The 16,104-nt window shown below is 44.0% G+C and overlaps 1 protein-coding gene across 3 annotated transcripts in view; it reads right to left on the bottom strand.

Moving 5' to 3' along the window:
* NTRK3 (neurotrophic receptor tyrosine kinase 3) overlaps positions 1 to 16,104 on the bottom strand; it is a 409,192-nt gene that overhangs the window by 243,293 nt on the left and 149,795 nt on the right. For all 3 annotated transcript variants that reach the window (XM_083411960.1, XM_083411958.1, XM_083411959.1), the window contains exon 4: positions 9,845 to 9,913. In XM_083411960.1, coding sequence (XP_083268086.1) covers positions 9,845 to 9,913 — 69 coding nt within the window. The remainder of the gene's footprint in view (positions 1 to 9,844; positions 9,914 to 16,104) is intronic.

Genomic DNA, 16,104 nt, shown 5'->3' with positions numbered 1-16,104 from the left:
GAGAGAAAAGGTGGAGAGGAGGTAAAGGTTACATGGAATTATGGCAGCGGAGCTGGCCTCAGAAGGTCGGCCTGGGTTAGAGACTGCTGGGAAGCTGGGAACCAAACAGCCAGGAGACAAAGAGAGAAGAAAGGAATGTGGCTAGGTGCAGGAAAATTAGCAGAATTTATCGATGTCCTTAAAATATTGATACAGGGCCAGCTTCAGCTTCAAGGGGCTCCAGGACAAAGGGTACATTTGTGGGGAATATTGCATTCATTTTCCTGATTATAACACTAGCGCTTCTATCGCGGTTTTCTAATGTTCCTTTCATACTGCAGAGTCTGTTGTGTTAGTCTGTTGTGTGATGGAACTGTGGCCTTTTTTTTAGCAATATACAGCCGTGCCATGGAATTGACGTTCATGCTAATAGGTATGGTTTGACACCACAATGAACATCATTGCTACTTCCCCGCCCTTTCCAGAGCTGCGTGATTCTGCTTCCGCATGATTCCCCCCATAAAAATGACAGGAAAGTACTAGCTGTATGTTGGTGTACTGCCCCAAATGTCATCACTTTCCTCCCATGATTTTCCAGGTTAAGGGGGCCGCAAATAATAATAATAATAATAATAATAATAATAATAATAAATAATAATAATAAAAATAATTTATTGTTTATACCCCGCCCATCTGGCTGGGCTTCCCCAGCCACTTTGGGCATCTTCCCCCCAAAAAATATTAAAATACTGTAATACATCAAACATTAATAGCTTCCGTCAACAGGGCTGCCTTTTGATGTCTTCTAAAAGTCTGGTAGTTGTTGTTCTCTTTGACATCTGGTGGGAGGGCGTTCCACAGGGCGGGTGCCACTAGCGAGAAGACCCTCTGCCTGGTTCCCTGTGACTTGGCTTCTCGCAGTAAGGGAACCGCCAGAAGGCCCCCAGCACTGGACCTCAGTGTCTGGGTAGAACGATAGGGGTGGAGACGCTCCTTCAGATATACTGGACCGAGGCCATTTTAAAATAGTTTTTTTAAAAAAAAAAGATCAAATAACATGGAAATGAGTGCTAAACATGTGCTTTATTTTGCTAGTTTTCCGGAAATGTCTTTTATGTCATGGGAAAAGCTGATACAGAAATTAACAGTTAGGAAAACAAGGAAGTGGAATAACTGCCGTGTGAATGCAGCCCAAGTATCCTCTGGTGGTACCCTAGCCACATACGATGGCCAATTAGGGCACCAGTTGTATAATTATGCAGACAACGTGCAGATAGTGCAGGGGGTCAGACTAGATGACTGTTGGTTTCCCTTCCAACTCTAGAATTCTATAATTCTAAGTAAAAGATCATTTGCTGTATACCTGAAGGAGCGTCTCCACCCCCATCATTCAGCCCGGACACTGAGGTCCAGCTCCGAGGGCCTTATGGGAAGGAGGAATCAGGGTTCTCAACATCATGTTAAATTTAGATTTCATTGCCTTCCTTCAAAGATGTGCACCTTCCTTCCACTACTCACCTGTACAGAGTTTCCATTTTATCTGCCCCCTGCCCTCCATGCCCATAAAGTCAAGGCTCAATCCATAAGACTCTGCCTTAACACATTGACTCAGAGCTCCTGCTGCTCAGGGACCTGAGGCAACATGCATTTTAATTGATCATAGAAGCTAGCTTTTGTAGACTTAGACCCCCATTGACCCAGCTGTGCAGCGCAGATGGGGAATCTGCTTTTTAATGTACTCCACTTAAAATACTTACATGTATTTTATGTACTAAAATTATATTATTATTATTGATTTCTTTTCCCTGTCTCTCTCTGCACTATAAGCTCCCCAAGCCCTATTCCAACACTCTGCAAGCTCCCCTACAAAACCATGAGTCTGAAAGAACCCTCGAGGGAATATTACAGAATGCTTAGACCACTGAGGGAAGTGATGATAAGAAATAGGGCAGAATTTAAGAGGGTGCCGAGATGGGGACTTAGGCCACATTTGCACCACCACTTTCAACAGTCATGGCTTCTCCCAAAGAATTCTGGGAGCTGTAGTTTGTTAAAGGTGCTGGGAGTTGTTAGGAGACCCCAATTCCCCTTGTAGATCTACAATTCCCAGAGTTCCCTGGGGAGAGGGATTGACTGTTATCATACCCTCTGACATTTCTCCAATGAAAATAGGGATGTCATTATTATTATTATTATTATTATTATTATTATTATTATTATTATATACTATTTATACCCCACCCATCTGACTGGGTTGCTCCAGCTACTCTGGGAGGCTTCCAACATATATAAAAACATAAGAAAACATTAAACATTAAAAAAAAAAAATCCCTATACAGGCTGCCCTCAGATGACTCAGGGGGGTCACAAAAATAGGAACGTCCTACCATACCCTCCATGGGACGTGGGTGCCATTGTGGTCTAAACCACTGAGCCTCTTGGGCTTGCCGATCAGAAGGTTGGCAGTTTGAATCCCAGCAACAGGGTGAGCTCCCGTTGCTCGGTCCCAGCTCCTGCCAACCTAGCAGTAACGAAAGCACACCAAAAAGTGCAAGTAGATAAACAGGTACCACTCTGGCAGGAAGGTAAACGGCATTTCCGTGCACTGCTCTGGTTTTGCCAGAAGCTGCTTAGTCATGCTGGCCACATGACCCAGAAAAACTGTCTGCGGACAAACGCCAGCTCCCTCCGCCTGTAAAGCGAGATGAGCACCGCAATCCAAGAGTTATCTGCAACTGGACTTAACTATCAGGGGTCCTTTACCTTTATCTTTTTACTGTACCCTCCAACATTTCTCCGATGAAAACCGGGATGCCCTAAGGAAAAGTGGGACATTTCAGGATCAAATCAGAAACCACGATGGCTTCTGTAAAATCCGGGACTGTCCCTGGAAAATGGGAACACTTGGAGGGTCTGTGCTAAACCACCCTGGGACAGAGGAGGAATCCAAACCGGTGTCAAGACATTTCCCTGAAATTTGTCCGCCAAGGAGAGCTGCCATTGCAGCACTTCAGGGGGCAGAACTGTAAGTAATAAAAATGCAGGCTTCCCAGATCATTCTTAATGCATGACTCTCCCCCATGAATAATATAAGAGCGGTGTGCCTCGGGGTGGACTTTTCCAATGGCCTGCCCCAGCCGTGTTGGTGATGTAATGTGTCCTAATCGCAGTACCCAGGGGAGCTTTTGTGCAAATTAACTCCCAGCATTTTACTGGGCATGCCACATGCCACCAGCACACAGGCGCTCTGCCACTTAAGGGACTTGGCTGGGGTTAGCTTTCTTTTGAAAGAAAATACAGCGGCTGGCTTCCCTGCACTTGCAGTACTGTCTACAACATTCATAGCATGCCAGACATGCTCGATTCTCCTAGCTGTGGTTATCACCCACACCACTTCATAGAACTCATAGAGTTGGAAAGGACCCCAAGGATCATCTAAGTCCAACCCCTATAATGCAGGCATATGCAGCTGTCCCGTACGGGGATTGAACCTGCAACCTTGACACTATCAGCACCGTGTTCTAACCAAGTGAGCTATCCAGACGGGGTGGTTGCATATTGCCTGGAGGACCCCTTCAAGCTTTGAGTCCTAGCTGAGTATTACATTTTCTGCTTTGCATATAACAGGTCCTCCACTGAATCCCCAGCATCTCCGGTTAAGAGCTGGAGATGTCCCATGTGTGAAACCTTGGGGAACTGCTGTCAGTAAGTCTAGAGAATACCAAGCTGGAGGGGCAAATGGTTCTGACTCAGCATAAGGCACCTTCCTATGTTCCTCTCAAGCAGGATTGCCAGATGGCAACTTCTGTGTCCCTGCGCCCCCATACTCTCTCCGGAGAATATAATGTGTGCATGATCAATGACACCTCTCACATAGAACAGATCTCAGTATGACAGCAAAGCATCTAAGCAATTCAGCAGAGCTTCTGGAAGTTGGCTCTTCATCACTTCCAAAGAATATCCTACACACACACACACACAAAAAGGTTTGCTTTCCTTTGGGCAGCACTCCTTGAGCAAACATCAGAAGACAGCAACTCCTTGCTAAAAATGTCTCAGCGCCAGGAGGATGGGGCACAGGTGATCAAGCATCTCAACCCTAGTCATCTCCCATCCCACAACAATGTAAGGCAGCATGAAAAAGGAGTGGGTGATAATGCACTGAAAATGGACACAGTTCCTTCCACACATCTGTCAGTCACAATGCCAGACACTTCTGTAGCTAGAAAGAAACATACAGGCACACAATTGGGAAATTCTGGTCTGCATTCAAGCAAGAGCTGGAGAGGAAACCCTCCATAGGTCCCATTGCATTAGGAAAAGTGGCATGGGAAAAGAGTTTGAAGACGAGAAGAGTTTGGATTTGATATCCCGCTTTATCACTACCCGAAGGAGTCTCAAAGCGGCTAACATTCTCCTTTCCCTTCCTCCCCCACAACAAACACTCTGTGAGGTGAGTGGGGCTGAGAGACTTCAGAGAAGGGTGACTAGCCCAAGGTCACCCAGCAGCTGCATGTGGAGGAGCAGAGACGCGAACCCGTTTCACCAGATTACGAGTCCACCGCTCTTAACCACTACACCACACTGGCTTTCCACAATGATCAGTTATGGGCCCTTGTGACATTGGGTAGCATCCAGTGCTAGTTTTAATCAGAGTGGACCCACTGAAGTTAATAAACATGATTACCTGAAGTTAATGTCTTTTCAGGCCAGGGGTTTATTTTCCCCCACAAGTACACATGTTGAGGAAGGCAATATGCCTTCCTTAGGGTATGTACCTCACAGCAAGCTAAAAGCATAATTCTTCCAACATAACACATATTTTCCTTCCATGCAGGAAAAATGTTGTGTGTTAAGGTATGTTGTGCTTTAAACATAAACTTACAAAATCTTCAGGAACTAAAGTGTTGTTACTTTTGATTTTGGTGACTATGGCAGACAATCAAGCAAGTTGCCACACCAACATCTAAGTTGAAAGTAGCTCAAAAACATAAGAGGTTGGGACCATTGAATTGTCAATGGTTGGGACCGTTGAACCCTCTCTGTTCCTTTAGCATCCTCTAGAGGGTGCTGTGGGGCTTGGGCATCCCTAGGCAACAGGACCATTCATCCCTAGGTAACAGGACCAGTGGTCAGGGATGATGGGAACTGTAGTCCCAAAACATCTGGAGGGCCAAGTTTGGCCATGCCTGCCTTAAGTTAATAATGACAATGGGACTGCTCCAAGTAGGGCCAGCATTGGTAGAAAATAGACTTCTCTGCAGTTTCCCCGCTTGCCTTGTTGGAAAAGCTGCTTTTCCAATGAGCTTTGCAAAGCAGGGTGCAAAGCAATAACATTTTACATTTCTCCCTGATGACCAGTGTTGACTTTTCAGCACGTCTGTCTGCCCCCAGTGGTAGGCTCAGCAAGGAGCATCACAAAGGAGGAGCAGACAAGATGAAAATGCCACAGGCCAGCTGCAAGAGAATGAAAGGAGAGAGGAAAATCTATAGCCCACCTAGGGATGCTTGAGAAATCTGACGTTTGCACATTCCCATGTGAACCAATCTAACCCTAACCTCTCTGACTAATGCATGGATCAGAAAATAGCTACCCACACTGGATTTTGTACGTCTTCAAATGTTGAAAACACAATTCTTGGCAGCTTAAATGGGCCACCTCCAGCATTTTCTGTCCACTACCGTGAGAGCCCCTGCATTAGTGGATGGCAGAGTTTAAAGGCTGCACCACAAAGGAATCCAATGTAACTAATGGATGCTTGTTGTGCAACCGCTGATTCTTGTTGTGCAATCCATTACACAACAATGGTTGGTAATGTGCAGTCGTACCTTGGTTTTTGAATTTAATCTGTTCCGGGAGTCTGTTCAACTCCCAGAACAGCTCCAAAAACAAGGCGCGGCTTCCAACTAGCCGCAGGAGCGTCCTGAAGCCACTCGGAAGCCATGGAAGCCATGCCGGACATTTGGCTTCTGAAAATCATTCAAAAAATGGAACAATCTTTCAGGAGCCAAAACATTCAAGTTCAAAGGCATTCAGCTTCCGAGGTTCCACTGTACTTGTGTTTTCCCTTCTGCAGCAAACTTCCACAAGCATAACAAGTAACTGACTTTAACCTAATAGTAATTATTATTATTATTATTATTATTATTATTATTATTATTATTAATTTATTCTTTGTATCCCGCCCACCTGACTGGGTTGCCCAAGCCATTCTGGGTAGCTTCCAACATATATAAAACATTTCACATTAAAAAGCTTCCCTATACAGGGCTGCCTTCAGATGTCTTCTAAAGGTTAAACTTAGCACCACAATGAATCAACCCAATATATCCAAATACTTTTTTAAAAATGTATTTTTTAAAGTATATTTTGAGGATAGATACATTTTGAAATGTGGATGAATTTAGAAATATATGAATACATGCTTAAATGTGATTTTTCATGTGGCGTTTGTTTGGTTTTTTGAAGCAAATTTAATTGAAATAAAGTGCCATGGACCAGTAATAGACTGATTTGCTCATCCCTAGGCTCACAGCATTGATGTCAGACCGACCCAAGCCATGTGGAGTTATCTACAACAAAGTTACATCTTAGAAAGGATTTCCAAGTCGGAGGAGGTAATTTTCTTCTATTCTTAGCACCCTTGTAAAGTTAATTTCCCTCCGTTCCAGCCATCTGTTTAAGAGCCATTGCAGAGCTATAGCCAGATGAGCTGGAAGTTTCCTCCTCTAGAGACTTATTTAGCAATACTTATTCCTGGAAAGGGCAAGTGCATTCAGACGGCATTTTTTAATTTGTACGTTCAGGTTGAAAGTGTTGCCAGCCTAATGTCTTGTTCCTACAAGATTCCCCATAGGTATGCCGGGTGGAAGGGAAAAGAGAAAGGCATGCCTCTGAATTTGCCTCTGATCATGCCTCTGAATAACACTTGATGGAGAACATAAGTGGAAAGACTGCTGTTGCGCTCATGTCCTGCTTGCGGGCTCCCCGTAGGAATCTGTGAGAACAAAATACAGGACTAAATAGAGCTTTGGTCTGATCCGGCAAGGATCTTCTTGTACTGTTAAAGGGTTAAAGCTCCCCCAAGACCCACACCAGGCTCCTGAACCTTAAAAGGGGGACCTATACTGATAATTTGGGAAGAAAAGGCTTGCAGACAAGGGTAAACTACATGATAAGCATCAAATGTAGCTTGGTCCTGATACAGAGTCGGATGTTTGGTCAATCTAGTCCAGTCTCGTCCACATTAAGGATCAACAGCACTCCATGGTCTCTCTTTATTGCAGTTCAGCTATCTCGGATCATTTCAATGGAGAATTAAATCTCAGGTGCTATGAATATAAAGAAGTGTGCTCTACCAGAAGATAGGGGCTCCCACTAGGGATGGGCTAATACACCATTCATGGTTTCTCTGAGTTTTTGCATTTTCCCAATCTTAATTTCAGTTCTCCAACATCAGATTGCAATTTTTAAAAAGCTGCTCATGAAAATTTGTCATCAGCTTAACGTGAATGTCTCCTAATATATATTATATGCAATTTCTCCTAGTATACACATTTTTCTGAAACACATTCCTCTAATATAATGCATTTTTGTATGCTGTATTTCTACAACAATTTAATACATGCATTTTAGGACAGATTACTTGGGCGGAAAACTGCAATGCAAAATTCAGAAAAGTGAAAATTTCAAAGGACGGCTGAGTTTCAGTTCATGCATTGTTTAGGAAACTACAAATTATGTAAATTCACCTTTGAACATGAACTGAATTGAATCGAGCTATAATCTGAAGCCAGGGCATGACAGTGTTTGAGTTGCCATTAGCGCAGAGAATCAATTCCAAATTCAGCATTTTAGCCAGACGTCTCCCTCAAGCATGGGCTTTGCTTTATTTCTGCAATATTACTATCAGTCTTTTTCTTCATGTAATGACTTGACGGTAGGGGGGAGCAACTATGCTGAGTTTACACTGGTGATAACACACTGAGTCCCACTTGAGGGACTGGTCTTTATTCTCCCATAAGTCACTTCTCACTTACAGCTCTATTGATCACAGGTGAGGATGAATGAGATATTCCCATGATCCTCTGGGATGAATCCTACATAACGTATATGCTTTTATTTCTGACACAGAACTATTTCTAAAACTCAACAAAACAGGTCACCAGGGCACCACTCCATTGATTTCATGTCCACTTATTCTTCTCATATGGGGCTGAATGCTTTATTTATAATTCAGGAAGCTGCAGACCTGCTAGGCCCCAAGGGAGATGCTAGCCTATCTCACATGCAGTAGTCGGAAAAGTGCTTCAGTTGTTGCAGAGAAGGGAGGTCAAAAAGCCATTGCTTCTTCTGGTCTGCCTAAAAACTACAGCTAAGATGTGCCAAAGAACATAAGGAGAGTCTTCTGGATCAAGCCAATGCCCCATCTAGTCCAGCATCCTGTTCTCATAGTGGCCAATGAGATGCCTACGGGGATGCCTGAAATTAGGTCCCGAGCTTCACAGCAGTCTCCCAGTTGCGATTCCCAGCGACTGCCATTCAGAGGCATCTTGTTTTTGACAGGGGTGGTGGCTAGTAGGCATGGATAGCCATATCCTCCATGAATTTGTGTAGCCTCCTTTTAAAATTGTCCAACATGACAACATCTCATGAGAGCAAATTCCATAGTTTCTCTATGTGCTGTGTGAAAATGTATTTTCTTTTGTTTGTTCAGAACCACTCGCCATTCAGCTTCATTGGATGGTGCCTGATTCCAGTATTATGAGAGAAGGAGAAAAACATTTCTCCCTGTCCACAGTCTCCATACGATGTACACTTTTGTATACCTTTGCCATATCCTCCCTTAACTTATAGGTCTCCCTGACCCAAGCTCTACAGCTCCAAACATTGTAACCTTTTCTCATGGGGGATTTGCTCCAGCCCTGATACAACAATGCAAACTTCTCTTCCTCCCTTGCCCAGGACCAGCCCATTTTGGCACCTAAAGGAAACCAGAAAATGGCATTCCCTCCCTCTTCCAGCCAGGGAAAAAGGGGCAAGTAAAGATCTACATGAGGAACAAGGTGGGGAGTGAAGATCCATATTGGGATCTGCCAACTGAAATGGTCACCTTACCTTGTCTCCTGGGTAGTCCAGCCCTGTGATTCACCTGCCCCCTTTTTTTGAGACCAGGCAGGTTTCACAACACATCCCAGAAGAGGTAAGGTAAAAGGTAAAAATAAAAGACCCCTGGACGGTTAAGTCCAGTTGAATTTGTCTATGGAATGTGAAGCTCATCTTACTTTTCAGGCTGAGGGAGCCAGGGTTTGTCCACAAACAGCTTTCCGGGTCATGTGGCCAACATGACTAAACTGCTTCTGGTGCAATGGGACACCATGACAAGTGCCAGAGTGCATGGAAACGCCGTTTACCTTCCCGCCGCAGCAGTACCTATTTATCTACTTGCACTGGCGTGCTTTCGAACTGCTAGGTTGGCAGAAGCTGGGACAGAGCAATGGGAACTCCACCCTGTCATGGGGATTTGAACCAATGACCTTCCGATCGGCAAGCCCAAGAGGCTTGGTGGTTTAGACCACCTGTGTCCCAGTTTTTTTTACCTTCAGAAGAGGAGGAGGGTTAACACAGGATTGCCATTTTCCTGCATCAGCCATGTCTTTATCGTTGATATGCATTTCTGCTTCAAAGTGGCCCTTAACTACACCTTCCTTCAATCTTTCCATCCTGTTTGAATCCTTAAAAGGTCTCCTAACTGCCTCTTCCTCTCCCATTTGCATCCTGAAAAGGACCCTTAACTGACACTTCCTTTGGCCTTCCCCCCTCCCATTTGCATTTGCAGAAAACACGTCCCAAGTAAAAACTTACAGCTCAGTAAGTCTCAATGTCTTGAAGAGTAGCCACGACAGCGTAGTCAGCCGGTTACCAGAGAGATTTCTGAGAGGGGGAGAAAAAAAGAGAGAGGAAGAATTTACTGTGAATAATTATCTCCGTATTGCAACTTCTGCAACTGAGCTCAGCTCATAATTACCCTGTAGAAGTAGAGATATTACAAGTTGGGGGGGGGGATACACACTAGAAAAAGAGAAATTAAGGTAGTCTTTCCCCACGACAACCAAAATTAGAAAGATAAAATGAAAAATCAATATATTGTAAAATGTGCTCTCTCAGCATGAATAAATGATTCTAATTAAACAAGGAAAAATCTATTATATTTCCGAGGATCTATTGGTACTCTAATATTAATGTCAAAGTAGGCCCAATGCCTAAACAGGTGTTTTATCAGTGTGGTAAGTATTCCATACAATGTCATTGTTGTTGTTGTTTTAAAAAAGTTAAATGCCCAGGCAATCCAAATTCTGTGACATTAATTCTGCAAGCTGTAGAAATTATTCAATTTGCATTATAGCTCTTATTTTCCACTATTCGCTCCACCACTTTTACTATTTTGCAAAATTTAATTCATTGAGAGGCTTAACTGCACCTAATTCAGTGTTGGGCTAGGACTTATAGTTGAACTTTGGCAATTATCTCTCTCTCTCTCTCTCTCTCTCTCTCAGATCCTTCCTCTTCAATATGGAGATAATAATTCTTCGTTGTTTCTAATGCTAGTCCTACCCAGAGTAGACCCACTGAAGTTAATAAACAAGCCCACCTTAGGTTCATTACTTTCCATAGGTCTACCCTGACTAGGGCATACTTGGAAACAACCCAATGACTTTGCCTTACAGAGCCATTGGAACAAGATAATGTATGTGAAACAATTATAACTCTAAACAGGAGTGTTAAGATCTGCAGAAGGAGTTGTCTTGGTCTTTCCACCACCCTCGGAAGTGACGGGAAAGGCAACCCAGGAGAGAGCTTCCTTTGTGGTGGCCCTTAAACTGTGGAACTCATTCCCACTAGGATCTTTTGTTACATAACTTCTGCTGGCTTTTGACAGTTAAGGTACTTTGTTTTGTGGGACCCACCTCTTTTGCTCAATTTACACTGTTCTGGAATGCTTCTGCTTGTTTTTATTTATTAAATTTGTAGAACTGAAAGAGTTTTGTTTTTATAACTACATCGTTGTAACTCTCTCTGGGACTTCATGGAGAAGGGAAGGTAAGAAAACTTATAAATGAAACCCCAGCCCATTTTTCACAGATCTGCAGTTTACACTTAAAGCAGTGTTGCAACAGTCCTGGCTTCTCCTCTTCCCGAAGGATTCTGGAAGCTGTAGTTTGTGAAGGGTAGTGAGAGTTGTTAGGGGAGCCCTATTCCTCTCATAGAGCTATAATTCTCAAGAGTGGTTTAACAACCCAATCCCCCAGAGAACTCTTTGAATTCTTCCTTTGCAAGGGGAACATCTCTCAGAAGCCTTTACAAACTACAGTTCCCAGAATTCTTTGGGGGAAACCATGGAGGTTTAAAATGGTATGGAACTGCTTTAAAGTATGGTGGTGGTATTGTATTCCCCCTCTTGGCAACTTATCATATCATAAAAGTAAAGGCAAAGGGACCCCTGACCATTAGGTCCAGTTGTGACCGACTCTGGGGTTGTGGCGCTCATCTCACTTTATTGGCTGAGGGAGCCGGCGTACAGCCTCCGGGTCATGTGACCAGCATGACTAAGCCACTTCTGGTGAACCAGAGCAGTGCACAGAAACGCCGTTTACCTTCCTGCCGGAGCGGTACCTATTTATCTACTTGCACTTTGACATGCTTTCAAACTGCTAGGTTGGCAGGAGCAAGGACTGGGCAACGGGAGCTCACCCTGTTGCGGGGATTCGAACCGCCGACTTTCTGACCGGCAAGTCCTAGGCTCTGTGGTTTAACCCACAGCGCCACCCGCGTCCCTTTATCATATTATATTTATCTCCTTTTGGAAAATTTCTCTCTCTCTGTGTGTGTGTGTGTCTGTCACTCACTCACTCACTGTCGCACACCCCTTCATCCCCTTCACATACTGACATCCTTAAAATACCTGCTCCATAATATTTTACACCCAACATTTGGACTATTTAAACATATAGTGCAGTTGGGACCCAAGGCAGGCCTTAATAACTATACTTTTTTATTTTTGTGTTTTTAATGGAAGGTGGGTTGTGGAAACATGGTTGCTGGGTGTGTACACATAACAAACTATAGCAAGATGGGGAGAGTGTTTGGCAGGCCATCCTTATGAAAGCACAGCAAGGAATTTTAATACCGCAAGGATTTTTTTTTAAAGGGATCTAAATTTGCCTTTTCCATCTTTGCCATATTCACACCGAATGAGGCTGCTGCCATGGCAACCCAAGACAACCTCTGAGAAGTCCCCTCCACTCCAGCGGGAAAAGACAAAAAAAAAAGAGGGGGGCAGAATCTGTTTTCCACAGGCAGCATTTACAAACCAGCCTCCAAAACCCCACCCTTTCACATCCCCTCCCTGTACCACTTAGGGAGCTGAGAAAGAACAAGGACATCAACAGAGGAAAAGTGCTATTTTCTATAGAGATGACACCAACACACAACTCTGCGTAGTAAAGCAGAGATGGGGAACTGGACTCCAACTCCCATCTGCCCCAGCCAACATAGCCGATGATCAGGGAATGCTGGGAGTTGTAGTCCAACAACAACTGGATGGTCACAGGTTCCTCGCCCCATGATAAAGGGGAAAGAATCAGCGAGTAACCTAGGAAGCTGCTTTCTACAACAACAGACCATGTGTCCACTTATTCTGTTTTGACTGGCAGTAGTTCTCTAGGGTCTCAGCAAGAGGTCTTCCCACTGATCAAACTCTGCCACTGATATGGCCCCTTCTTGAATGGTCCCCAGTGCTGTACAACAGATTGAAGGGTGAATATATTTTAAGGTTTTAACCACAGCATCGGAAGCCAAACTCAAGGCAACTTCCTATATTCCTAGTGTTTCCATGGGTGGGAATCTGAGACAGAGCCTTCTCTGTAGCAGCAACTCGGCTGCAGAAGTCCCTCCCCAAAGGGTGCTAAACTAGTTCCATCCATTGTCTTTAGGAAGGAAATACACACATGTATTTCATCCGGCTTTCAACTATGTTTAATCAGGATATTGGTGTTTAGATTCCCCCACTCTCCTCAGTTTCTCTGGTTTAGATATTTTACATTACCTAATTATCTGTATGGCTTTAGTGCACTGTGAACAGCTAGAAGGAGGCAAGGGCTATTAGAACCAAAATGCTGGTGATGACGATGAATCAAATCACGTCCCTTCTCAGAGCTCTTCCATTCTGTTTATACAAGGTCTCCATCACCCCTGGCACCATTCTGGTCCAGCTTCCCCACCACCACATTTCCTAGAGTTCATCAGTTGCCATGAGCTTTGTCCTTGTTACTCCCAGGGTTGCCATACTGCAGTGATGGCCAAACTTGGCCCTCCAGCTGTTTTGGGACTACAACGTCCACTATCCCTAGCTAACAGGACCAGTCGGGGTGATGGGAATTGTAGTCCCAAAACAGCTGGAAGGCCAGGTTTGATCATCACTGCCATACTGTCTCTAGCAGTGTCCAGGCAGAAATCATAAAAATGTCCAGGAAAATAGCAATCCACATTGGCAGGGCTGTTTTTGCCAATTTTCCATAAAAATAGCTCAATGGCTTTTGGCAAAACTAGAAAACGCTCAACAACCAGCAACCCTAGTTACACCTGGAACTGTTTGTTGCACTCAGCTAGTAGCTGACCTACATTTTGGGGGCCCTGGAGCTTAAACTGTCATGGAGGCCCCTTCACAACCAGCAAAGAGGTCTGGGTAACTACTCATCAAAGATCACCACACCTTTGCAATATTTATGCTACTGACTCTCAGACTTTTGAGATTGTTGAATTATATACAACAACAACAACAATCAATTTGAGTCAAGTGACTCAAATTGGGTCTACTAATCTCAAAATCTACTCTAGTCTACTAGACTCATTGTGGACCAAAGTTGTTTCTGGGGTCCCTCAGCAGTAGTTCATTAAAGGAGGCACACAACTGAAGGAGAAGCACAGAGCCATGAGCCAAGGAGCCACCTCTGAGAAGCTGAGGCCAGACAGTGGTATGCTCCTCTTAAGCTCACATTCTAATAACATAAAAAGAGCCCCATTGGATCAGGCCAAGGGCCCATCTAGTCCAGTATCCTGGTCTCACAGTGGCCAAAAGATAGCTATGGAAAGCCCACAAGCAGGACTTGAGTGCAATAGCAACCTCCCCACTTGCTTTCCCCAGCAACTGGCTTTCAGAGACATACAGCTTCGAACAGTGGAGGTAGGCAATACACACAAAGCTGACCCCAGCACTGTCCAACTCAGGACACTGAAAATGTACACTTTCAGACAGGTGTGGAAAACCTGATGTTCTCCAGTTGCTGTTGAACTATGATTTTCATCTCTGGAACAAGCTGGGGCTGATGGGAGTTGTAGTCCAACTACGCATGGAGGGCACTTCATTACACTGGACTTAAGAGAACCTGGAGGTCTTAAAGACTCTCCCTTCTCCCCTTCCTTCTCCGGCAAGCTAATCTCTTTCTACTTCTTCTAGGCTGGTTGAGCTCTTGAGCTCCCACCCCTCCTCTTGGCACCTGGATAAATGGATCATGGCCTCCTTAAAGAGGCAGTCACTGTGGAAGCTATTCTACCCAAGGCAAATCCTTGGCAGCAGGGATCCACCTTAAGTCCATATTTGGCTATATTCCACACTTTTTAGCTCTCATTTGTTCCACTCAGTACCCATCCACCAGCCCCTTTCTTCTCTACTGGCCTTTGCCAGAATCAGACTCTAGCCACAGTCTAACACAGAACCTGCCTCAGTTTGACACCTTGACCTTTTGCCTCTCTTTGTGGCAATTTTTATTCCAAGGCCATGGGGTTTCCATGGGGTTGAGGGTTTTTTCTGCTTTGTTTTTTGTATTTGTTCCTTTGCAAAAGCGGCACGTTCCGTTCTTATAATAGTAACAAGAAATCAAAACAACAAGGTCTTGAAACTGGCTCTCACAAGCATAGGGATGGGGGGGGGGAATAGGATTCTGTTTGCATTTAAATCTACCTAAATTTCACTTTCTGAAACAATACAAGAATTAAAACGCTGCCATCTTTCAAAATTCGCACTTCTCTGAATTTTGCAGCAAAGTTCTCCAGCAAGTAACGTGTACAAAAATGCATATGTAGTACATATGCCAGCTGAGAGGAGACATGATAGGATGAACTGTCTAGTCTAAGGTGTGTGCAGAAAGTGTGCAGGAAAAAATATTAGTGAAAGTAACATACAAAATTGCATCTTATGAGGAAAAATATAAATATTAGGGAAAACATGCTTAAGGAAAAATGCATTTATTAGGCAACCTCCTATACAAGAATGTGTATATTAGAAGAAATTTGCTGATGTTTTCTTTTTAGGTTGTTGTTTTTTTATGTTGCGAACTGCAGTGTGAACTTGGAGAACTAAAGAGAAACTGAAAAAAATTAGAGAAACTGAAATTGTCAGAATTGGTCATCCCTACCCTGGGTTAAGTTCAGTGTTATCTAATTAGCTTTCATTCAAGTTCATCCATCTCTCAATAGACAAGTCCAATAGGGACAGAATTGGACCAAGAAGCATTCCATAGATGTGGGGAGAAAGTGGTTGTTTTCCCCCCATCCTCTAATCAAAGAAAGATTAGGGTAGAGGAGAGAGAAAACAGATGGGAGAAAGGACAAAGGGGGAGCAACTCTGAGGCAGAATAAAAAAGGGAATACTCATCTCTCTGGAAGTGTCCTTTCGCAAAGGTCATGTTTTGCTACATTAAGCAGAAATGTCAAGAGAAGAACTGGATTCTAAAAGAGGTAAAGCAAAACACAGACACAAAGAGACCGCAAGCTTTCCACGCAAATACGGAATCAAAAATAGCATGATGTTGTTATTACAATTTAGGCCAGGGCACAATGGGAGATAGGAAACAGGTCCTCCTCGCTAGCTGGTAAATGGAGGTCTACAGGGGGTGGGGAGATGTTTTCTTGTTTTCAGCCTCGCTCATTCCCTCTGGGAGAACAACAAAACAATAATCCGCATGCCACATTCCCTTCACTTTTAAGCAGCTGGCAAGAAGTCCTACATCAGAAGCACAGTATGGGCTGGAAGGGGCCAAAGGACGAGGGCAAAGCTTCCACCTTGA

The sequence above is a fragment of the Podarcis tiliguerta genome, assembly GCF_965153285.1.
Source record: "Podarcis tiliguerta genome assembly, chromosome: 14".
NCBI classification, from domain to species: domain Eukaryota; kingdom Metazoa; phylum Chordata; class Lepidosauria; order Squamata; family Lacertidae; genus Podarcis; species Podarcis tiliguerta.
This window is presented reverse-complemented; position numbering and strand designations above follow the sequence as displayed.